Here is a 26,459-nt window from a genome sequence, read left to right on the forward strand (position 1 = left end):
CGACAAAAAAAGAAAAAAAAACATATGTGCGTATTATGACTTTAATGCAGTATTCTCTTCAATCGACAAAATTAAAGCTATTACTCATCAATTCGATTTTAACACCTTTTTTAATTTCAAATTGACCTCCCTACTTTACCCAACACGAATACTAATGCCTTGAAATTCAATTTAACCCTAGATTTGTTTATTTTTGTCAAAAGCGCTTATTTTATTCTTTAGGATATACTGTATATATTTTAAAAGAAAATGATTCGACCGCTATATTCTCTACGACCGAGGCTCAATTTAATGTAGTTTAGAGTCAGGAATGTCGATCCATGTTTCGGATGGGGGAGTGAAAAAATATCCATTATTTTAGGTGCGGTGTGATTTACAGTGTTTCAGTTGAATATATTCAACAACTGTTTGACAACTTTAAAAATATTATCGTATTCAATGCAAAAAGAAATTGTTGAAAAGTATCAGAAATCACTACAAAACCAATGTACCTGACATCATAATATATCAAACAAAATGTCAAGTTTTAGACGCTTTTCATTATACAAAAATTCTGCACACTAAGAAATAAAGGTTAAAATTTGAACCCCGAAAGTTTGATGCAAAATCAGCACCCTATGGGTTCAAAAATTGAACCCCTGGTTGGGGTTCATTTTTGCACCCTGCGGGTTCAAAACTGCACCCCTAGGGGTTCAATTTAAAATATATGGGTACAGTTTTGAACCCGCAGGGTGCAAAAATGAACCCCAACCAGGGATTCAATTTTTGAACCCCATTCAGAGGTTCAATTTTGAACCCATAGGATGCTGATTTTGTATCAACCTTTCAGGGTTCACATTTTGAACCTTTATTTCTTTGTGTGCAGAATTTGTATAATGAAAAGCGTCTAAAACTTGACAATTTGTTTGATATATTATGATGTCAGGTACATTGGTTTTGTAGTGATTTCTGATACTTTTCAACAATTTCTTTTTGCATTGAATACGATAATATTTTTTAAGTTGTCAAACAGTTGTTGAATATATGCAACTGAAACACTGTAAATCATTAAAATGCTGACTGTCATAAATGTAATTAGACTGAATAACTTGATGTAAAAGTACTGATTCAATGAGTAATGGTTGATTTTACTCTATATGTATAAAATGTTTCCTAATTTACTATATTATAAGTTACATACATTATTTCGTTTCCGGATTAACGAACCTTATTTCGTTTTCGGACTAACGAACCTTTGGAACAACGAACCTTATTTCATTATCGGACTATCGAACCTTCGGAACAACGAACCTTATTTAGTTTTCGGATTAACGAACCTTTGAAACATTGAACCTTATTTCGTTTTCGGATTATCGAACCTTCGGATTAACGTACCTTCGGAATAACGCTAAAAAGGTTCGGATTAACGAACCCTTTTACGTCTTCGGATTAACGAACATCGAGGTATAGGCAATTTACGTGTTTCGGAATTACGAACCTTCGGAATAAAGAATCTTCGGAATTACGAACCTTCGGAATTACGAACCTTCGGAATTACGAAGTGTAACCGAATAAACCAACGTCGAAAATGTCTCAAGCCCCCAGAAGCTCCCTCAAAATTTTTAGTATGGAACCGCGCCTGAAATAACTTACAAATGATCTTTAGGTTGGACGTAGTTAAGTGGTACTAGTCCATCTCGTCCATCCATTTCAGCCTTCAGCCAATTCTGAGCTCCCTTTGTTTCTTCCATCAACTAAAAAAGTAGAAATGAAATAGATGACTCAAGATGAAATTTTTTGTTCCAAGGAATTAAGATGATCTAACTACAGAATAGGTAAAATATTAGGGGTATATAACAGCACCGTGGATAACAGATGGTGGTAGTTTGTCCCTTCCTTCCCCCCTGGCGGAGCTCACCGGGAAAGTAAAACAACGGGGGGAAGGAAGGGGAAGGAAGGGAGGGAGGGAGGGAGGGAGGGAGGGAGGGAGGAAGGAAGGAAGGAAGGAAGGAAGGAAGGAAGGAAGGAAGGAAGGAAGGAAAGAAAGAAAGAAAGAAAGAAGGAAAAGAGAGGAAGACAAGAGAAGAGAAAAGGGAGGAAAGAAAGAAAGGAAAAAAAGAAAGAAAAGAAAAGGGAAAGGAAATGAGAAAAGAAAAGGGAAAGAAAGAAATTTAGCATAAACAGAAAAAAAGAGGTAAAACGGAAGGAAAGAGAAAAATGAAGAAAAAGAAAATCTTCCCAAGATACTCTCATACATGAGTGAAAAAGGGAAAATAAAACAAGAAATGGCAAAATGGAACGGAAAATTATGGCGGGAAAGGAAAATAAAATAAACAATGAAGGCACTTTTCTTGATTAAAACTGTCAATTTCATGAGACTAAAAAATTAGAATTTTTCACCCCTTAAGGGGGAGTTACCAGGGGCTTAGCTACGAGGGGAGGCCCAGGTGCCCCCCTGATAAAAATTGGCGGAGCAAAAAATAGGGGGAGAAAGAAAAAAAAGGGGAAGGACAGAAGCAAACAAAAAGAGGAAAATAAGAGGGGGAAGACGACTGAATAATATAAGGTGAGGGGAAGACTTGCGAAAAAATCTTTCATGTCACTATATAAAATTTGCATTGCCTGTTCGATGAGATTCATATCTTGCTCAATAGGCTAATATGGAATTTAAAATATCAAGTTTTGAAGTCAATATACGAAACATATTTCAGCTCGGACATCGAGCTTTCATTGTTATTTTTTTATTTACAAATTGATTTTTAAAGGTATAGTGTATGATTGGTTGATCTCAGACAAGGGCAATGAATCAATTTTGAAATTATTGCATTCATTAAATAAAAATGTCAGTTTTATGGTTTATATATCAACATTTTCAGCTCACGCTGCGCGGTCGCATAATTTGATTTTCCAAGTTCCTATTGTCTTCGTGTATTCCATAAGGTTCTCAAAATATTCCTTTTCAGGTGTGATTATAAAAACGTATAGGCCTATCAACTAGCGCTGCGCGTTCGCACTTTGATGGAGAGTTTTGTATACCTATATATTAATTCAATAACAAGCTACTTAAAATCTCCTTTTCATTACAGGTTATAAAAATTTCGGCTCGCGATTTGCACTCGCATTAATTGTAAAAAAAATTATTAACACATGTGTCCTATTCATGATTACATAATGCTTAAAATGTTCAGTTTTCAAGCCTTAAGATCAGCAAATTCCACACTATCATTAATCATATTAGATTAATAACGAAGAAAATAACATTTTCATGAATTCCTTATTACTAAATTGGCCCTTTTTCAGAATGGAATATCGATAAGTTTCATCTCGCACTTAGATATAATAAGAAGATAGTCATCATTTTCATATAATGACAAAATGTCCTTAGAATCTCCCGCTCGAGGTACAAAAAAAAAGTTATCAGCTCGCGTTTCGCGCTCGCATCATTTATTACGAGTGATCCGCATTTAGTTTGCTTAATTTGACCCTTTTTCAGATCTGAATATAAATTTTTCAGCTCACGCTTCGATCTGGCATTATTGATCTTCATGATTAAAAAAAATATATACAGAATGCCCATATTCTAGGTCTAAATTTAACACAGGCGCACGCATGCTGGCCAGCTTGTCCTTTATTTAAAACGTGCTTAGGTTATCCAGTTTCAGATCAGAATATCTTCGCGCTCGCATCAATTGTTTACTTACATACCTATCCCTTTTATAATTATAAAAGTGTTTAGAATGATAATTTCGTTTTAGGTCGAAATAACAAAAAATTCAGCTTGCACTTCAAGCTTAAATTATTTAATTGTTTAAATATGTATCGTCTTAATGGGTAACTTCAAACAGTCCTTAACAATTCCCAATTTCGATCAGGCCAGAACATTTATTAGAATTTTCTGCCCGCGCTTGGCGTTTGCGGTAATTATCTAGACAATCTAGTTGCATACGCATTTTGTTCAGGATCACAAACATTGCCCAAAATGTTAAATTTTCAGTACAAAATACATCAAAGTATACTACTCGCACTTTTTATATAGTGCTTATGAGATTATTTCCAATTTATTTCCAATTTTATAAAAATATAGCTAAGAAGTGATTGTGAGGACTACCCCCTTCAAAGAAACAAAAATCAATTTTGAACGACCTATCGATGGAAATCATTTTGGGCCCCACCTCCTGTTGGCGAAAGCTGGATCTGTCCCTGTGATACATACACACACAGAAAAAAGAGTGCCCCCCCCCATTAACAAGCGAGGACCCTCATTAACAAGCAAGGACTCCCAGTGCCCCCCCCCCGGAAAAATCCTAGATTTGCCATTGGGAGTAACACAAGTAAATGTAGGCCTAAATTTAGTGTAAAGGCCTGGTCACCCCGGCCCGAGTGTTGTTGGAGCGGTCGTGGAGCGGAAGGGAGAGAGGGTCGTATTTCGCTCACAAAATTGGGGAAAAAATCGAAAACAAAAAAAAGCAATCGAAATCGAAAATGGTGAACGGTAGCGAGCGGTGATGATTTTTTTCTCTCCGCTCCACGACCGCTCCAACAACGCTCGGGCGATGTGACCATGCCTTTAAGGCCTGGTCACACCGCCCGAGCGTTATTGGACCGGTCGTGGAGCGGTAGGGAGAGAGGGTCGAATTTCGCTCACAAAATTGGGGGAAAAATCGAAAACAAAAATCGAAAACCAAAAAAAAACAATCGAAATTGAAAATGGTGAACGGTAGCGAGTGGTGATGATTTTTTTCTCTCCGCTCCACGACCGCTCCAACAACGCTCGGGCGGACGGTGTGACCATGCCTTAAAGGCCTGAGCGTTGTTTGAGCGGTCGTGGAGCGGTAGGGAGAGAGGGTCGAATTTCGCTCACAAAATTTGGGAAAAAATCGAAAACAAAAATCGAAAACGAAAAAAAAACAATCGAAATTGAAAATGGTGAACGGTAGCGAGTGGTGATGATTTTTTTTCTCTCCGCTCCACGACCACTCCAACAACGCTCGGGCGGTGTGACCAGGCCTTTAGATTGTTTCCTTGCGTCCTTCGACGAGTAGGCTATGCCCCCCATGAAACATACCTTTTGTATTAAAACCCCTTTCAATTTCTTTTTCTTCGAAGTTTTCGTCTTGCAAGATAAAGCAGTGGCCGCATCAAGACTTTTAAACGGGGGGGGGGGGGGTGGCAAATGTGGAGGCAAAGACGGACAAAGAGCTGAAAGTTTTAATATCCTGAGATGATAAACGTTATAATCACCATGATCAGGAACGACATATATCTAAACAATTTTGATGCGAGCGAGTAGGGTAAGGGTTTAATGTTTTAATTTTCAATACCTTTTTTGTACTTGCGAACATGCATGCAGGACCTGTATCTCGCTAAAAACAAATAATAAAATCTCGAATCCCGAGAATAATAATTTGTGCATATTGACTTGAACAATTATTTTTAAAGCCCCATGATATCCTATTGAACAAATCATTCATCTCAACCATCAGCCACTGCGAGCGCGAAGCGCGATGCGAAATTTTGAATTTTATGTATTGACTTGAAAGATCAGTGCTAACAGTGGATGAGAAAATGTTCAAAATTCGATGAGTCAAAATGCTGTTCAGCTTGAGTAAGATGCTTATGACAGCATTTACCCAAAATTGTTTTTTAGTTTTCAATTCTACAGAGCCCGGATCGAGAAAGGCATGCCTCCGGAGATAGGGAGGGGCTGAGCTCTATCATCTCTATCCTGCTATAATGCTTGTCTGATTATGAAGGGGGTAAGACCACGGTAAGACCTTAGCGTCTGTTTTATTTTAATTCGTTTGTTTGTTTGTTTATTTCTTCTTTTATTTACCTCATGATCTTTGATGGCTTTGCTCCGGGCTGAAGGTTTTTATATCTAAGTAAATAGAGTAAAATTCACAAAGAAAACTGTTGACAATTTCATCAAAATCGGATAACACATAACAAAGTTATTGGGTTTTAAAGATTTGCATTATTCCAGTGAAACAGTTCGAGGCATATCTTCATGAATGTTCATAAGGAGGGCTGATGATGTCACATCCCCACTTTCCTTTTTCTTATGTTATTACATGAAATCATAATTGTTTCATTTTTTCATAAATGTGTAAATGATGTGTCTCCATTACTATGAATTAGGTTACAGAAACTGAAGGAATAACTAATGCACTGAATCAGTTGGTAGAAAAAAATGAATAAAACCGGCTAATTTCATATATAATTGAGCAAGGTGCCATACGGAAAAGGAGAAATTTTCATATAGCGCTTCTGGACCAGTTTTTTACGCTGAATATGAATATAATGAGGTAACCAGGCTGTATCCTGAAAATTAAAGGGGAAGTTCACCCTGAAGAAAACTTTGTTGTGAAAATAGCAGAAAAAAAGTAGTAAAAAATATTGGTGAAGGTTTGAGGAAAATCCGTTCAAGAGTAAGAAAGTTATTAGAGTTCAAAATTTTGGATTTGTGACGTCATAAACGAGCAGCTGTCCCATGCGTTATGTAATATAAAATGTATGAATTTCAAATTTTGTATGGTTCCTGATGACTTAATTTTGTTTTCTTTTCATGATCGGGTATGAAATGATTTGTCTATTGATAATTTGATATACAAAAGTTACAGTGAAAACCATTTTCAATTTTCTGAGAAAATGACATTTCATTGATTTTTTACCATTCGCTATGTAGGAATGCTGCTCGCATATGACGTCACAAATCAAATAATTGAAATTCTAATAACTTTTTAATTATTTGATGATTTTTTCTCAAACCTTCGGCAATATTTGTTATTATTTTTTCTGCTATTTTTACAATAAACTTTTTGTCAGGGTGAACTTCCCCTTTAACCCGTGAGAGCGCTTTTTTCAAATGGCCGCCAAATTTTCAGAACATTTTAATTTTCGTACATAGATTTTGACATAAACATTTCATTGCCACAAAATTAGTGTCATATGAAAGAAAAATAAATTTCCTACAATTTGGTACCATTTATAGGGGATAAGTAGGTCATTTGGCTGAGATTTTAAGTAGAAAAATGCATTTTTTGTCATTTTTTCCCCAAATTGAAAATTTTGCAAATACATTATTTTTCATAATTCTAAGAAACCAGTGGCCTTGAAATGTTCCAGAAAACTTTATTGATATACTATTATTATGTGGATGAAGTTCAAACTCTGTATCATTTTTCTTAGCAAATTTATAAGGTATCAAACATGAATACTTCAATTTTAGAAATGTCGCTTTCTGTATGCATTTCCATAGACTAATACGTATAACATTATGTATGTATAATGTATAGTTAAAAATTAAATCCAATTATCTCCGCTCGTTAGTCACTTGGATCATAGCTCTATGCTTGGATAGTTAAGAGTAGGCTTTTCTATATCAGCTACATAAAACAAAATGTTGGCACATCAAGGCCTAACACTCTCATGAGGTGGGGGTGTCGAACCCCCCCCCCCCCGCCCTTCTTGGCTATATCATGCTGTTGTATATTGCCTATTTATTGGAAAATGAAGCACCCATTGAGGCAAAAAGCATTTTTGCTATACAGTACAGCCACTTTAATTATTTTGAAACCGCTTGGAGAGGAAAAGAGTAAGCTTTGTTCTACAAGCTACATCAAAAGTAGTGACACGTACATCGAAGCCAACCCCTCTCGGGGGGGGGGGCTCCCCCTTTTGCTTATTGCCAATTTATTTGGAAATTCACCATTTTGGACCCAACATTGAGGCAAAAAAGCGTTTATGCATTATAGTGTTTTATTGCTTTGAGAAAGTAGAGTGTGTTCTACCAGCTACATAAATAAGCGCTAGCACGTCGAACCCTAGCCCTCTCAGGGGCTGTCTAAGTCACCCCTCCTCTATATCATGTATATTGCCTATTTATTGAAAATTTCACCATTTTGGATCACCCATTGAGGCATATTAAGGGGCGTTTCTATATCATACAGCCAATTTTATTTTCTTGTAATTACTTGGAGAGAAAAGCGTAGGCTTTGCTCTATCAGCTACATATTATTAGGAAGCGCTGGCACATCGAAACCTATCCCTCTCACGGGCTGATAAGTCACCCCCCCCCCCTCTATTATCATGTATATTACCTATTTATTTGAAATTACACCATTTTGAATCGCCCATTGAGGCAAAAGTGCGTTTCTACTATACAGTGCGTCCCCACAAAAAACGAAACCGAGATTTATCGATGATTTATCATAACTTAATCACGAATACAATAGACAAATGACCTACCATTTTAAAGCTTAGAATTTCCTCTTTCATCTGGATTTACTAAAATTATTTCTCTTTCACGCATGAGTGAGCAAAAACAATTTGAAAAGGGGACTCCAAAAAGTCACTTGGCGGGCCGTATCTGGGTTTTAAAAAGAAAACCACATTTATAGAAAATTCAATATCTGTTCTTTAATTTGATACCTCAATTACAGAAAAAGGTCAAGGAATAAAAAAGTTCTGGTCATTTGAAATAAGGCTTGTATTTCCATAATTTCATGAGATAAACATGTTTTCACCGGTTTCCACAGAAGTTTCGCATGGTGAACAAAGTAATGGCTGATCGTCAACAAAACGGAGTGTCGAGTGAGTTTGAAAGCCAGCCTGGAGAACCTCTTCATTTTATGAAATTATTGAAATTCAAGCCTTATTTCAAATGACCAGAACTTTGTTATTTCCTGACCATTTTCTGTAATTTAGGTATCAAATTAAAGAGGAGATATTGAACTTTTCATAAATGTGGTTTTCTTTTTTGAAACCTAGATACCCCCTGCCAAATGAGTTGTTGATATCCTTTCTTCAAATTGTATTTGACCACTCATGCGTGAATGAAAAATAATCTAAGTAATATCAGATGAAAGAGGAGATTCTAAGCTTTAAATTGGTAGGTCATTTCTCTATTTTCCTTCTGATTAAATTATGATAAATGATCGCTAAATCTCGGTTTCGTTTTTTCTGGGACGCACTGTATAGTACAACCAATTTCGTATTCTTGCAATGACTTGGAGAGGAAAGAGTAGGCTTTGCTCTATCAGATACAAATAAAAAAAAATGCTTGCAAAGAAAAGCCTACCCCTCCGGGAAGCTGTTGAAATTAACCCATCCATTTTGCATTATAGCATATTCATTGAAGAATTCACAATTTTAAAGCCCCCATTTAGGCAAAAATGCGTTTCTGATATATAACCCTGCCACTTTTACTGCATTGAAACCACTTACGGAGGAAAGAAAAGGTTTTTGCTTTATCAGCCACATATAAAGAGGTGCAGGCAAATAAAAGCCTACTTCCTTCAGGGGACTGTCGAAATTACCCCCTCCCCTTGTTGCACCCACAAATGTAATAACGCCCACAAATGTAATAACGCCCACAAATGTAATAACACTTTACCCACAAATGTAATAACGCCCACAAATGTAATAACACTTTACCCACAAATGTAATAATTTTTGATCGCCCACAAATGTAATAATGACTTTACCCACAAATGTAATAAATTTGAAGGGATTTTTGGCGAATCCGTTCTAAACTAAAATCCTATAGTAATGCGTTCATATAGCACAAAAGTGCAAAGTCTTTTTTTCAGACCGGGTTAATAAAACATCAAAGTACAAGTCCAAAGTCTTTCTTCCAGACCCGGTTGTTTCAAAAATTATAATATAAATCCAAAGTCTTTTTTCCAGACCCGGTTGTTTAAAAAAATATAATAAAAGTCTAAAGTCTTTTTTTCCAGACCCGGTTGTTTAAAAAATTGTGATATAAGTCCAAAGTCTTTTTTTCCAGACCCGGTTGTTTCAAAAATTATGATATAAATCCAGAGTCTTTTTTCCAGACCCGGTTGTTTCAAAAATTATAATATAAATCCAAAGTCTTTTTCCAGACCCGGTTGTTTCAAGAATTTTAATAAGTCCAAAGTCTTTTTCCTGACCCAGTTATTTCAAAATTTATAATATAAGTCCAAACTAAGATACGATAATGATATTCCTGTGGAAAAAATGGGAATCGAGCTTAGTCTTTTCTCCAGACCCAGTTAATTAAAACTGGTGGAATTAATGTCTTTGTTGTTGTTTCAACTTATACGATGTATATTGTGAATATATGCACTAAGAGTAAATTGAGAATCAAGCGTAGTCTTTTCTCCAGACCCGGTTACCTGTTATTTTAACATTATGAATAACAGTTTAAAAACAGTATAAAGACCCCATAATTAATGCTGGATATATAGAGTAGTCTTTCAGCCTGACCATTTTTTTCTTTAAAAAAAAACGCTAATAGTAAAAATTAAAAAAAATCAAAGTTTAAGACCAAACAAACCTTCAACCTAAGAACCTGTTTTAAAAGAGGTTTAGAGTGTTGTCTTTATTGCCAAAGTTTCACCAAGTAAAAATATGTCTTTTTTAAAATAATACTACTACCCCTACAAAACATTGTAATAACGCGTGGGTAAAGCAGACATCCTTTCTCCAGACTTGGTTACTATTTGAAAAATAAAATAGCTTTTACAAATATTCTAAAACGAATACCCAATAATCTAATTACTGTGGAACATCATGAAGACCGATTGTCGAAGATCGACTTTCCTCCAGACACAATTATTTCAGGAATAAAAAATCAATAAAACTCAACCCCCAACAAAGAACCTAAGAACCAACAATCCTCCAAATTAAGACCATGCATGTAAAAAAGCACACGTTTAGAGCGTTGTCTTTATTCCAAACCCGGTGATTTAAAAATGATTTAAACAATCCTAAAAACAAAAGACTCATATTCTTATTCTTGTGGAATAACACGAGTATTATGCTTAGTCTTTCGTCTGGACCCGGTTATTTAAAAGATAAAGAAATAATGAAAAAAAAATGAAAGCTGAGACCAATCTTCAAAATTAAACCCCTTTAAATGCTTGGGCTTAGAGTGTTGTCTTTACCCCTCATCGACGTATATTATAACTTTTGAAACGACCGGGTCTGAAAAAAAGACTTTGGACTTGCATTATAATTTTTGAATTAACCGGGTCTGGAAAAAAGACTTTGGACGTATATTATAATTTTGAAACAACCGGGTCTGGTAAAAAGACTTTGGACGTATATTATAATTTTGAAAAACCGGGTCTGGAAAAAGACTTGGACTTGTACTGTAATATTTCATTAACCGAGTCTGGAAAAAAGACTTTGAACTTTTGTGCTATATGAACGCATTACTATAGGATATTAGTTTAGAACGAATTCGCCAAAAATCACTTCAAATTTATTACATTTGTGGTAAAGTGCATTATTACATTTGTGGGTAAAGTGTTATTACATTTGTGGGCGTTATTACATTTGTGGGTAAAGTGTTATTACATTTGTGGGCGATCAAAAATTATTACATTTGTGGGTAAAGTGTTATTACATTTGTGGGCGTTATTACATTTGTGGGTAAAGTGTTATTACATTTGTGGGCGTTATTACATTTGTGGGCGATTATTACATTTGTGGGTGTAACACCCCGCCCTTGAAATTCACCATTTTGGAGCCCCCATTTAGGCAAAAAGGTGTTCCCAATATAAAGTTCTGCCACTTTTACTACCTTGAAACCACTTAGGGAGGAAAAAAGAGGTTTTTGCTTTATCAGCCACATATAAAGAGGTGCAGACAAATAAAAGCCTACTTCCTTCAGGGGACTGTCGAAATTACCCCCTCCCCTCCCTTGAAATTCACCATTTTGGAGCCCCCATTTAGGCAAAAAGGCATTCCTGATATATAGTTCTGCCACTTTTAATGCCTTGAAACCACTTAGAGAGGAAATAATAGGTTTTTGCTTTATCAGCCACATATAGAGAAGTGCAGGCAAATAAAAGCCTACCCCCTCCAGGAGGCTGTCGAAATCACCCATCCCTTTTGCATTATTGCCTATTTATTGAAAAAATCACAACTTTGGAGCCCCATTAAGGCAGAAAGTCATTTCTGATTATTTTTCTGCCGTTTTTCGACCTTTAAAACACTTGGAGAGAGAAAGAATAGGCTTTGCTTTAACAGCTACATACAAAGACATGCTCGCAAATAAAAGTCTATCCCCATCAGAGGGCTGTTGAAATCATCCCACCCCTTTTTTATTATTGCTTATTTCTTGAAAAATTCACCATTTTGGAGCCCCCATTGAGGCAAAAAGGCTGTTCTGATAAATAGTTCTGCCACTATTACCGCCTTGAAACTACTTGGAGAGGAAAGAGTAGGCTTTCTTCTAACAGCTACAAGTCCTATATACTAGAAACACGTTTTTTTTCCTCAACGGGGTTCCAAAATGGTGATTTTTACAATGAATTGGCAAAAATCGTAAAAAAGGTGGGGTAACATAATTATAGTCCCCTGAAGTGAGTCAGGCTTCGATATGGCAGCAATTTGTTATATATAGCTGAAAGAGAGGAACCTATTCTTTCCTCTCCAAGTGGTTTCAAGAAAGAGAAATTGTGTGTTCTATACAGCAGAAGTGCATATCGCCTCAATGGGACTCAAAAATTGTGAATTTTCAAATAATTAGGCAATAATGCAAGAGAGGTGGGGTGATTTGACAGCCACCCATATGGGTAAGCTTCAATGTGCCAGCATTTCTTTATAGAGCAAAGCATGTTATTTCCTCCTTAATTAGTTTCAAGGCAGTAAAAATGGTAGTACTATGTATCAGAGATGCCTTTTTACCTCAATGGGGGCTGAAATATGGTGAATTTCCAATAAATAGGCAATGACGCAAAGCGTGAGGGGGCTGATTTCGACAGCCCCCAGAAGGGGTACGCTTTTATTTGCCAGCACAAAATTATGTAGCTGATAGAGCAAAGCCTATATTCTTTCCTCTTTAAGTGGTTTCAAGGCAATAAAAGTGGCAGAACTATATATCAAAGACACCTTTTTGCTTCAATGGGGGCTTTAAATGGTGACTTTTCAACAAATAGCCAAATAATGAAAATTAGTTGGGTAACTTCAACAACCGCCTGAAGGAGATAGGCTTCGATTTGCCAACACTTCTTCATATGGAGCTAATAGGGCAAAGCCTACTCTTTCTTCTCCAAGCCATTGCAAGAAAATGAAATTGGTGGTACTATATAGTAGGAATGCGCTTTTGCCTCAATGAGTGATCCAAAATGGTGAAATATCCAATAAATCGGCAATATACATGATATAGAGGGGGGGGGTGACTTAGACAGCCCCTGAGAGGGCTAGGGTTCGATGTGCCAGTGCTTATTTATATGAAGCTGGAAGAACGAAGTCTACTCTATCCTAAGTGGTTTCAAATCAATAAAATGGGGTGTGCAACAAAGCACAAACGCTCTGTGGCCTCAATGTTGGGTCCAAAATTATGAATTTTCAAATAAATATGCACTATTAAGCAAAAGCCCCCCCCCCTCCTAAGAGGGGTATGCTTCAATGTGCCACTTCTTTGGATGTAGCTGGTAGAATAATTAAAGCCTACTTTTTCCTCTCAAAGTGGTTTCAAAGCAATCAAAGTGGTTGTACTGTAGTAGAAATGCCTGTTTTTGCCTCAATGGGTGCTTCAAATTTTCCAATAGGCAATAATAGCCAAGGGGGGGGGGCTTCAAATTCCCCACCCCATGAGAGTGTTAGGCCTTGATTTGCCAACATTTTGTTTTATGTAGCTGAAAGAGAATAGCCTACTTTAACTATCCAAGTGATTAACGAGCGGAGATAATTGGATTTAATTTTTAACTACAGTTATATAATATTGACTGGCCTTGAGGGGAACATCAAATATATTGCCAGCAAATGAATCATATTGGCCCAAGTCTTTAGACGAGGTCAATATGGGTCATTTAAGGGCAATATTTTTGATGTTCCTCGAAAGAAGAGCCAGTCAATATTTTTATTATCATCCAAATCAGATATCTAGAGCAAAAATCATGATAATGGGGACATTTCTTTGAAAAATAGAGTTTCTATTGTGTCATGTTAATATCGGTCTAGGCTCTGCACTTAACCATTATGACGTACTTGCAAGCGCTCGGATTCAGCGTTGTCTTTATTATGACGTTTATTGTTGGCGGGCGGATCCTTATGAAGCGTATCTCTTTATACGCATCCACAAATGCCCGGATGTGAGACCAGGGAAAATACAAAGGTATATGTTGCTTCGTCTCTGCATGCAAAGTAAATACGCGCATTGAGACCGAGGAAAATACAAACAATATACCTACCCTTCCCGATATTCAGAAAATGTAGGGCAATACGGTTTTGTAAATGACCAGCTCAGATGTCTGATACGGGTGATAATATACATTATACATGTTATACATATTAGTCTATGGAAATGCATACAAAAAGCGACATTTCTGAAAATGAACTATTCAAGTTTGATACCTTTTAAATTTGCTAAGAAGAATGATACAGAGTTTGAACATCAATAAAGTTTTCTGGAATTTCAAGGCCACTGGTTTCTTAGAATTATGAAAAATAATGTATTTGCAAAATTTTCAATTTTGGGGAAAAATGACAAAAAATGCATTTTTCCTACTTAAAATCTCAGCCAAATGACCTACTTATCCCCTATAAGTGTACCAAATTGTAGGAAATTTATTTTTCTTTCATATCACACTAATTATGTGGCAATGGAATGTTTATGTCAAAATCTATGTACGAAAATTAAAATGTTCTGAAAATTTGGCGGCCATTTGAAAAAAGCGCTCTCACGGGTTAATTTTCAGGATACAGCCTGGGGGCCGTTTTTCAACACCGTCATAAGTCTAACTTCTTGACTAAATCGGAGATAGTGAGCTACTTGTCCGCTAACCGTTTCACGAAGCCCTCTTTACCAAGATCGGGTACAACAACCTCACTAAATATTTATGACACCTCCGAACCTGTCACAACTTCTTTCTTAATGACGTAGTGGCATCACGTGGGTAGACTATGACATGCAAAAGTGCCTAGAAATGAGAAAATTATAATCTTACGTAATCAATCAAAGATGTTGAAATTACATCAAAAAACAAGTTGGATAATGCATTCTATGATCATTGTAATACAAAGAATCTACAAAAACTGTTGGTAATACTGCACAAAACCATTCATTTTGAAATAGTAAAATAATTTATTTGATAAAGATTCTACCACGTCAGGCCATCCATTAATGGACTCGTATTTGTCGTTTTCAGACCCCTATTAACATTTTGATAAATTCTATCTCTAATTTATGCATAGAATTTGTCGAATAGTAAGTTTCAGTATCTAAGATTTAAAAGAAAAATGTTAAACTATATTTTGATGATGTTTGTAATCGTAAAATACCGTATAATTATCATCATTTTACAACGTAAACCGTTATGGTTTTACTTTCGTAAACTATTAAAATTGGATATCCCGGGGGTACCCATCTCAACGTCCACATGTGATTTTTTAGTCACGAGATCAATTATTCATAATTCCATTTTCTCAGCAATTGAATGTTCAAGTCTTCATGGTCTAAGTATGTATGGTGTATAATATACCTGTGCTATTATTCTTAAAAGATGAAATTCCCAATTCATCACAATATTTGCAATTTTGTTATCATTTTTCTTTTTGAAAATTATGCTATTTTGTGACTAAGGCTACGTCTCGTCTGCTCTTTTTACCGATAATATCGATATCAAGGTATTTTAGTTAGGAAGCCTTTCGAGAAACGAGTTTAGTAAGATTGGAACTAACTCCGTGGTAGATATGACTAACTTGTCCAGGTGTTGAGAAACGGGCCCCTGGTTACCTCATATATTCATATTCAGCGTAAAAAAATGGTCTAGAAGCACTATATGAAAATTTCTCCTTTTTCGTGTGGCATCTTGCTCAATTATAACCCGGACTAATAATCAATCCTGGATTTCCAGACACTTCCATTGACGAGTGGATACCATGCCCTGCGCGACCATGGGGTCTCGAAAAGCACCCTAAACACGTATTTTCCATATTCTGAAAATGCCCCCCATTATTGGCGTCTCAAATCCTACCCTTAACAAGTATTGAAAAAAAAAAACGATACTCTTGGCAAGTATTCCCTGAAATGAACCCCTAAACAAGTACAGCGATATGCCCGGGGGAGCACTCAGTATATAATGCATAGTATAGCATTTTATAGCATTTTTGCCTTGTTGAGAAAAAGAACAAAGAAAGCCGCTCCAAGGCATAGCATTTTCTTCTTATCGTGAAAAAGAAGAGAAATCCGCTCCAAAGCTTCGCATATTTTTCGTTACGCCGTTCCGATCGCATTGATCAGCTACAATAAGATGCAAAAGTTTGGAGAAAAGCGGCCGCAGAGCTCCCAGGCGGAGGCCGCGCTTGTTAAGGCCCTAAACCGCAAATTGCCGCCTAAGCATGTAGAATATTAACAAGGACCGTGCGCGCGTAAGAGGCGTGAACACAGAGGGCGGCAAACATAAATCGCAGAAGGATAGAGGTTGAAGAGTGAGGAATTAGAACTAGGGCGCTGATCTCATTTTTATGAGAAATGTTGTTGTTGATACACGTATTTATTTATTTATTTATTTAAATATTTTACCAGGGTGCTCATTCAACATAAAGTTGGTCTCCATGGGGCCCTAAAAGGCTATCATTATTGTTCTTCTTGTTTGTTGGTTTTCTACTTTTGGTTATGGCGGGAGTTGGGCAACTTGGGCTGTACATAATGCTTTTTTTGTGGGGTTTTTTGTGTTTTTTTTTTGTGTATCCCTAATTCTCCCCTAGTATAATCTAACGCCTGTAGGTTTAAGCAAAGGAAAAGGGAAGAAATGAAAGGGGGAAAATAAAGAAAGAATCGCTATAAATAATCTTTTAAATATTTATCATAATCTTTTCAAAACTTTAATACAAAATGTTACGAGGGTAATGAAGCCATGTACTCATATTATTATAGTCATAATCAGTACGAAATAGTAGTAGTAGTAGTCAGGCGCGTACGCAGGATTTTTGAAAGGGGGTGTTTTCGAGCTGATTTCTTTTTTTTTTAATCTCCCGCCCAGTCTCTAAAAAGTGATGAGCGGGGGGGGGGAGGTGATGATTTTTTTTTCTTTTTCTTCAGCGCTGCAAATAAGACAAGAACATTTAAGTGGGGATGGGGTATGTAACAGTGCAGTCATGACCCGCGAGCGAGCAGAAATGTTCTCGTTTTTGCGTTGAAAACATAACCTTTTTGTCAATAGTTTGTTGGTATCATAGTCGATGCTACATGTCCTTCGGATCGTAGCACTCATGATATGGCCTTGATCAGAACACTAGAAACTTGAGAAATGTCATGAATAATTACGAGCGAGCGGAGCGAGCGAGCCGAAATGTTTGCGTTTTTCCGTCAAAACATACAATTCTTCTCAATAGCTTGTTGGTAATGATTACATATTAGTTGATGATACATGTCCTTCTGCTCGTAAGTCTCATGATATGGCCTTGATCAAGAGACTAGAAACTTAAGAAATTTCATAAATGATTACGAGCGAGCGGAGTGAGTGAGCCGAAATTTTCGCGTTTTCCCGTCAAAACATACATTTCTTGTCAATAGTTTGTTAGTAAATCAAGTATTTTTAGTCGATGCTACATGTCCTTCTATTCGTAACACTCATAATACGGCCTTGAACAGGAGACTAGATACTTATGGAATTTCATAAATTATTACGAGCGAGCGGAGCGAGCTAACCGACATTTTAGCGTTTTCCGTCATTTTGGTTTTCATATTGGTAAAACATATTTTGTAAGAAAACGTATGTCTTTGTCTTGGTTCACTTGTATTCATAAGTATACATCATGATAATCATGTATGGCCTTGTTAATGGCGATACCGTGATCATGTCGGCGACATGCGGAAATAAAAGATATAATAAAATGGAGCGAGCGAAGCGAGTGGAAATTTTTTCTGTGTTTTTCGTCGGAAACATGAGATTCTGTTCATTATTGCTGTCATATACATTATTGGGTAGGGGAACTGTCTGTAACCAGACCAAGGAGTTATCAGGCGCTTGCCCGATAACTCCTTGACCAGACCGACCTCCGGTGAGCCAAGCAAAAAAAAAAAAAAAACGAAAAGGGGGGGGGGTTGAACCCCCTAAACCCCCCTTGCGTACGCGCCTGGTAGTAGTAGTAGTAGTAGGAGTAGCAGTAGTAGAGGTAGTAGTAGTAGTGGTAGTAGTAGTAGTAATAGTAGCTTTTATGAAAACCCCGATTCTGCCCCACCAGTCCTTGTCCTTCCTGGTTCTCTCCATCCCCGCTTGGCCCTGGGCCTGGAGAAGTTGGATGACTCTCGGCCGGCCGAATCAACACCAAACACCAAAATAACAAAGTTATGATTTTCCAATTCATTATGAAAATTTGATAAGGTTCTCGCGAAATTTTAGGCCAGCAGACTTAGCAGAATCAAACAACTTTCGCGAATTGCATGAAGTGTTTACGTACATGTATACATGTATGCACAGCTAGCTGGCTCAATTTCTCGCGCGAACATGTGCACGCACAAAGAGTGCATTGCTATTGAGTAAACAAGACTAAACTTTTTTTTCTACAAGCTTAGGCGGCGATTTGCGGTTTAGGTGCAATTTGCGGTTTAGGGCCTTAACACGTGCTAGCTGCCCGGGCTAGCTGCAAAGGCTAGCTGCATCATGCACGCATGACCGTTCCATAGGGATGCTTATGCACTCACACGCTGGCGATCCGTTCCAAGGACCCCCGTTTTCACAAACATTTGTCGTTCCGAAGCCCTATCCGAGGACCCTCCTTTTTACAATAAGCCCGCTCCAAGGCCCCCGTTTTTTGTCTCGCCCGCGGCACATGCACCCCACCACCTGTTTGGTCGAGTGTCCCCCCCCCCCTGGGCGATATGATTGTCAGTACGGGTCCGTCGGTCGTCGGTTTTACCTTTACACACCATTTGGTTTCGTACGGCCCCACCTTCCACAACTCGCGCAAATCGGACTCTAAACACGTAGTGTTGGGGCAAAAAGGACATCCTTTACAGGGGCCGCGGAACGGTTTTCAAAGTGGGAGGGCTGAGCCAAAGGGGGGGCTGACCATGCTAAAAATCACAATTATAAATTTTACGTTTTTGTACACGGTTTTGGAAAAAAGTGGGGGGCTGAAGCCCCCCAGCCCCCCCCCCCCCCCGGTTCCGCGGCCCCTGCCCTGCTTTATCAAACATTTTGATTTTGTTTTATCTTCCCCGAAAATCTGACCCTAAACACGTAGCTTTCCTAGCGAAATAGACACCCTTTTTCATTATTTTGGTGTTTTGATTCCCTTATCACGTTAAGTACGTAACGTGCCCTATCGTGAAAAGGACATCCTTTTTACGTGTTTTTTGGTCGCACATGGTATCCACTCTTCGATGTAAGTGGCCCCCGGGTAAAATACAAAAGAACAAGTGGGGATATGACATCATATATGAATATTCATGAAGACATGCATAGAACTGTTTCACCAAATCTTTAAAATTCAATTATTTGTTATCCGATTTTGATGACATTTTCAGCATTTTGCTCTGTGAATTACTCCATTTACTTAAATATAAATATTTTCAATCCGGAGCATCCCTTTAATGATGAGCTATACCAGGGCACGTAGGCCTTCTAAAAGAGGGAGCCCATAGGCCTATACTTCTCAAGAATATACGCCCTACACCTGAGCCACTTGCCTGTTTGAGAGTTGGTGGACCGGGGGGGGGGGGGCACTCAGTATATAATGCATATATGTGCCGCGGAGGGAACCCCATTTTTACACTCAAATTTCCGTTCCAAGGCATAGCATTTTTGTCTTATTGAGAAAAAAAGAACAAAAAAAGCCGCTCCAAGGCATAGCATTTTCTTCTTATCGACAAAAAAGAAGAAATCCGCTCCAAAGCTTCACATTTTTTTCGTTAAAGCGGCCGCAGAGCTCACCCGGCGGAGGCCGCGCTAGCTGCATCATATACGCGCTCACACGCTGGTGATCCGTTCCAAGGACCCCCGTTTTCACAAACATTTGTCGTTCCGAAGCCCGTTCCGAGGACCCTCCTTTTTACAATAAGCCCGCTCCGAGGCCCCGTTTCGGCACATCCCCACCATTTTTTTGGTCGAGTGCCCCCCCCCCCCCCCCCCCCGGGTGGTGGACAGAGGGAAAGGCTTAAACACCTGAAATTACCATCCTTGGAGTACAAGAGAGGAGACATGATTCAAGTGTATAAGATCACTCATGAAGTCGACAGGCTTAACCAAGACCACTTTTTTCAACTAGCTGACAGTGCTACAAGAGGTCATAGGTACAAACTTGTAAAGCCAAGATGCAGAACAAATGTTAGTCACCGAGTAGTCAATGATTGGAACTCTCTCCCAGCTGAGGTAGTTGAAGCTCCCACAGTAGTAGACCAAAAGCTTCGTTCTCTGTTTTGTTGGTTGTTCAGCTGAACTCCGTTGGCTTCATCACCAAATACAGAGACCGAAGTTCTAGCGCGATCTGTACAGGGGACTCACTGGCCATATGTTTATGTACTTATCGGATAAAACGGGGAAGTGAATTTGCGCGACAGCCGAGGTAAGTCACTGTTTTTGTTCCTTTCAACTTTATTTTTCTCCGTTTTTTGGCAATTAATGCCAAGAGGGAATATAAATTTGCATTTTGGTCGCGTTAATTTTCAAAATTTTTATTCATTAAAGACAAAAATTGAAGAGCCCCGACGGGGGGATTTTGCATTGCAAGTCCCCTAATGGTGGCTGCACGATAGCGAGCCGTCTGTGCACGATAGCGAGCCGTCTGTGTACGAGGCGAGGAGAAATTAAAATTAAAAAAATGTTCAAAAAAAATTCCTCGAAACAGACGGCTGCCAGCTGTCTACCACAGTAGACACCTTCAAAATCAGGCTAGACCGACACTGGCAAGATAAGCAGTGATTCCCTCTACTCTTAATTAGATATGAAAAGTTAATTTTCACCAACTTGCCCCACTGCCTCCTTAATTTATTGAAGCATGGTGGAAGATGACTAAATTAGAAGATAGACCTGGAAGCTCGACTGCTAATTCAAGTTCTTCCAGTATTTGCGGTAAGGTAAGGTAAGGTAAAAGAAAGGTTCCATATTCCCCCATCCAATCCTACCTTTAAGACATTGCCTTTCTTGAAGCTTAGTTCATCTTCTGCTCCTGCTGTAAAATCGTGTAGAGCAATCGCCTCCATGTCTAAAACAAAATCACAAATGGGCCTATCGATCACGAGAATTCAACTCCACCGGTCATAAGAAAAGATCAAACGTGTCGAAAATTACAGACAGGTTGTGTAGATGGAAACACATTCATTGATCACACTCAACCACTCAAGTCTTGGATGTCAATGGTGACCACTACGTTGATCAATGTTTAACCAATATTGTCCTGATCGAGGTGATGTCCCTCTTTCATTGATTTCGTCGCCATAGTTGTTATTTCGCTAAAGCGGAATCTTTAGGACCACTGAAGCATGCCTTATCCGGAACGGCCTATAACAATGTGTTTCACTGCATTGAAGGCACTGATCTGTATAGGCTGTACAGATCAGTGATTGAAGGACAGTAATTGTCTGATTTCTTTAGAAACAAGTTATTGCATCAAATCCCCAGGTCAAAGCACTGTAAAAAAGTCTCAACAGGATAAATGTACAAAAGTGATGCTTGAGCTCGTACCAGGAAGACGTTAGACACGCCTGGAATGTATTTTTTGGGGGTATTTTTGTTATTGAGTTTTAAACATAATTATTTACATAAAAAGAAACATTGCCATAATGTTTCCAGGTAAACGATGGTAAAGGACATAAGACATATTTTATTTTATTTATTTGTCGTTTTATTTTAACAGGGTAGCCCTTTCAGTTACAAGAACTGCTCGACCAAGGGGCCCTGTATCAACAGAAATTAAAAACATGACAAAACAATATCATATAAAAAAAATCGTCAACAAAATGAACATATATGAGAAAAAAAAATGCAGTACATAAAAGTTTTTATAAAAAATCAAAATCACTATAAACTTATAATAACAGAAAGTAACAGAAAGTATTCATGAATATCTTAAAAACGTATTTGTGTGAGGGATATCGATTTACATTGTTTTTTAAAAGAATTAAGTGAATTTGCCAAACGGAGAGAAGGGGATAACGTATTCCATATTTTAGAGCCATGATAACAAAATGATCTTTTATAATATTCGGTTTGAGGTTTTTCAATAAAAAGGGGACAGTTAATTGAATATCTAGTTTCGAAATGTATTGTTCTATGGCGCACTATATCCTGAATATATTTGGGGGTTATATTGTGCATCACTTTATACATCCATATTTTAAATTGGTAATCAACTCTATCTGTGACGGATTGCCATCCTAAAGATGATAATAATGTTATTCGGGGAGTTAAATAATGTGCGTTAAGTATCAGACGTGCATACCGGTTTTGAAGCTTTTGTAATTTATCCAGATGGCACTTTGCTGAACAGCCCCATAAAATTATACCATAATCAATATGTGATAATATCAAACTATCATATAGCAATTTTAAAATTCTTTTTGGTAAATAAAATCTAATGCGTTTTATACATGATATGGTTCTCGATATTTTAGAGACAATTTTCGATATATGTGAATCCCACTTTAGACAATTATCAAATACAACACCAAGATATTTAAATTCATTTACATTCTCAATAACACTTTCTCTATAGGTCAGAGAAATAGTTTTATTTCTTATGCGATTTCTAGTTCCAAATAGCATAAGCTTGCACTTTTTGATATTCAATGTTAAATCATCCTTTTTAATGTGATCAACTATCTTTTTGAACTCATGTTTAAGTGTGTTTTCAACAGTTGCAATTTCCTTGCCTTGGCAAAATATTGCTGCATCATCAGCGTACAAACAAATTTTAGTATTTTCACAGTAGGGCAAATTACAAAGGTCATTGATAAAAATTGTAAACAAAAGGGGCCCTAATATTGATCCCTGTGGGATTCCAGAATTAATAGATCGAAACCCAGACTGAGCACCATTAACTACAACACATTGTACTCGATCACTTAGATAGCTTTCAAACCATTCAAATTCTCTATCCTTTATACCATATTTTCTTAATTTATACAACAAAATTTTATGATTTACTGAGTCAAATGCGCGTTTTAAGTCCAGGAATAAAGCACCAGAGATAAGTCCTTTATCGATTCCCCTCAGTAAGAAGTCATTTACATCAACTAGAGCTGTTCCTGTCGAGTGGAGCGGGCGGAAGCCCGATTGCCTATCACTTAGAATGCCATTATCATTGAGATAATCATACAATTGCGAGTGTACTGCTTTTTCTAAGATTTTTACAATATGTGAAAGAACCGAAATCGGCCGATAATTAGAAGGGATTTTCTTGTCACCGTCCTTAAAAATCGTGCACTCTTCCACTCAGCAGGAACAATACCACTTGAGATTGAACAATTAAACAAATGGGTAAGAGGCTTTGCTATGAATGGTGAAGCAAGCTTCAAAAGACGTGGATGTAAATTATCAATGCCACTAGATTTAAAAACAGATAATTTTGAGAGTTCTTTAAAGACAAACTCCTCTGTGATTGGAACGTATGCAAAGGTTTTATCAGTCAATTCATGTAATTCCTCCGAGTTGGGTTCAACGTTTAATCGACCCGGAGTTTGAGTGAAATAATCGTTGAATAGAGATGCAACACGCTCAGATTCAGCAATCACCTGTCCATCTTGGATCAACTCGATAACGCCTCCCGAACTTTTCTTAAACGAAACTTTCTTCAATGTTTTCCACGTTTTGCGAGGGTCACCAACGTTCTCATTAAATTCAGAAAAATAGTATTCTCTTTTCAACTTTTTATTTAAATTATTTACAGAGTTTCTTTACTTTTTGTATGTATTCCAATCACAATCCTTACCGGATTTATCAAATTTTGCCTTAAAGAAATCTCGTTCCCTTGCTAATTTCAAATAATCGTCGGATATCCAAGGAGATCCGTTGATTTTTCTACGAACACTTACAAAGGGTGCATGCGTATTGCATATCTCATTAAAACACGTTTTGAAATATTGCCATAAATAATCAACATCTGAAATGCTATAAAAAAAAAGGACCAATTTAGTTTTTCCCCATCACTCAAAAACCTGGTTCGGTCGAAATTGCGGAAAGATCTAAACTTACTGACCGCTGGCTTATTCCTATTACAATCTTTCTTCAAATTGACATATACCAAGGAGTGATCACTAATCCCCAGAGGGATTACGTCTGAATTGAACCTACTTTCAATGGACGGTACGAAAATAAGATCAATACAGGATCGAGTGGTAGGTGTTACTCTCGTTGGTTCATTAATAAGCTGATGGAAGTTGAAATAATCACACATATTCTTAATCTTTGCAGAAAAGACGTTTTTTACCAGCATATTACAATTTAAGTCACCTAGAACAATTATTTTGGATGTATAATCATGAGCCCTTTCAATATTATTTTCCAACTTTTCAAAGAAATCCATAGTACTGTTAGGAGGTCTATATACAATACATACAAGCCATGGTTGCGATTGCTTCATCTTAATCTCTATCCATAACACTTCTAAGTTTTCATGTTCAATATCAGATCTCCTAGTGTAAGAAATTGATTCTTTGATATAACATCCAATTCCACCACCACTAGAATTGCGATCTTTTCGTTCTAAAATATATCCCCCAATGTTCACCTGCTGGTCATCGATTGTTTCATCTAACCAGGTCTCAGACATTGTAAATACTTCAACCATATTTTGCGATAAAAAAATGACAGATATGGTCTGCTTTGTTTCGGAGACTTCGTACATTCAAATGAGATAGTACAAACCCTTTACCAATACTAATATTTTTACTTATCAATCCCTTTCCAGAAAATGTGCTTATTGTTTCTCTGGTCACAGTACTATCGGAATCGTCAACCATAAATTCTAGATAGAAGGGTAATTCATTAAAAGTACATTTGTTACAAACCCAACCCAATGAAGAATGAAAAAAATCATGATCAACCGATGAACACGAGAGGTGAATCTAATGTGAGCAGCTCACACAAAGAATAGCATTTTTGTTATTCTTTACAGATTTCGAACATTCGAGGCAAGGATATTTTTGGGACATAAGATCTAGTCAGTGGATTTTTAGTCGGATGGGAGAACGTACGGGACACAAGTTATAATAACTGTTCAATATCACGTTCAGATGAGATCCTCACCTTTTTGTCATCCCTCGTGAGAACAGTGATTTTACAGTCATTTGTCCAGATTTTCTTCACCTTTTCACACTTGCGAGCTTTGTTGAAAAGTATTTGCCTTTTCTTAGTTAGATGCTCGTTGATGAAGATCTTGCTCCCTCTCAGTTTTGTGCGAGACCTGTAGAAATAATCTCTCACTTTGTATCGCGCAAATTTCACTATCAAAGTTTTCGGATAATGCGTTGCATCATCAGGGTTCCTTGGGTAAAGACGGTGGGATGTGTCGATGTCCTCGACGACCATGTTGATTCGCAGCTTCTCTTTCGCAAGTTTCACAATCATTTCGTTGGTATCTTCGTTTGCTGATTCTTTTAATCCTTGAATGAGAAGACAGTTCCGTCGACTATAACTTTCCTGCTCTTCGATTTCTGCTGCCGAAATTGCTACTTTTCTCTGTAGATCATCTATTTCTTTTTCGAGTTTTTGGATCTTTGAAAGTTTCGCTTGGACGTCGTGGTCCAGTGATTGATACACCCTTTGGGTCACTGTATCCAGGATAGCTTTTGTTACAGTCTTTGTTATTGTATCAATCACTTTCTGATTACCAAGGGCTTTGACAATGCGTTCATGGAGAGTTTCATTCAAGTCTTCAAGATGAATAGGACCTGGAGTTGTCGGCGATTTGGGTGGCTGACCAGCAAAAGAAGGAGAGTTATCATCCTCTTCGGACATGTGAGTTGCCCCCGGGCCTCGGGCCACTGGGCTGCCCAGGACATCATAGTCTTTTTTGGATGATCCTCGCTTCTTTTTGTGACGTTTACTCGCACTTCTAGAATACATGCTGATGTCCAAAATTTCACTCGAAGTAGATTGTAGGGTTAGTCCAACAAAATAGTTTGATACAACGAGACAACACAAGACGATACTTATACAACATAAATTATACAACACAGGAATTAAGCACAATATTGTCTCCCCTTTAGGAATAGGCTTTCCCACTCTCTCAAAATCACAAGTAACCATGGTAACTGTCCTTGAGGCTCCGCAAACTAGAATCATGAGAATGTATTTTGAATTAACCTCGAGTCAATTGGTTGGGTCTATCCGAACTTGGTTCAGTCTAAAAAGATATATTGATCAAAATTATATTGGTTAATGAAGGGCAAAATCAAACAAATTGCTTTAATTTGGAAATGTTAGAGTAGACATTGTTCTGCAGGTAACAATCACTCACACGTTGTTCTTAGCACGGACCTTGTCGAAGGTCCCCCGATCCCAATTCGAATTTTTACTCGGCCAGGCCAGGGGCGTAGATAG

At 37.6% G+C, this 26,459-nt stretch overlaps 1 protein-coding gene across 2 annotated transcripts in view; it reads right to left on the minus strand.

Annotated features, from left to right (window-relative positions):
- Positions 1 to 21,363, minus strand: part of LOC121407940 (growth factor receptor-bound protein 2-like) — a 33,025-nt gene extending 11,662 nt beyond the window's left edge. Inside the window, exons 1-3 of one of the 2 annotated variants that reach the window (XM_041599199.1) lie at positions 21,044 to 21,061; positions 5,813 to 5,857; positions 1,633 to 1,733 (exon numbers count right to left, since the gene is read on the minus strand). In XM_041599199.1, coding sequence (XP_041455133.1) covers positions 1,633 to 1,730 — 98 coding nt within the window. In that variant the 5' untranslated portion in view covers positions 1,731 to 1,733; positions 5,813 to 5,857; positions 21,044 to 21,061. Of the gene's footprint in view, positions 1 to 1,632; positions 1,734 to 5,812; positions 5,858 to 21,043 lie in introns of both variants that reach the window. The other variant, XM_041599197.1, reaches the window with a different exon arrangement.
- Between the last annotated feature and the right edge of the window lie 5,096 nt (positions 21,364 to 26,459).

Source organism: Lytechinus variegatus, chromosome 2 (genome assembly GCF_018143015.1).
Source record: "Lytechinus variegatus isolate NC3 chromosome 2, Lvar_3.0, whole genome shotgun sequence".
Classification (NCBI taxonomy): domain Eukaryota; kingdom Metazoa; phylum Echinodermata; class Echinoidea; order Temnopleuroida; family Toxopneustidae; genus Lytechinus; species Lytechinus variegatus.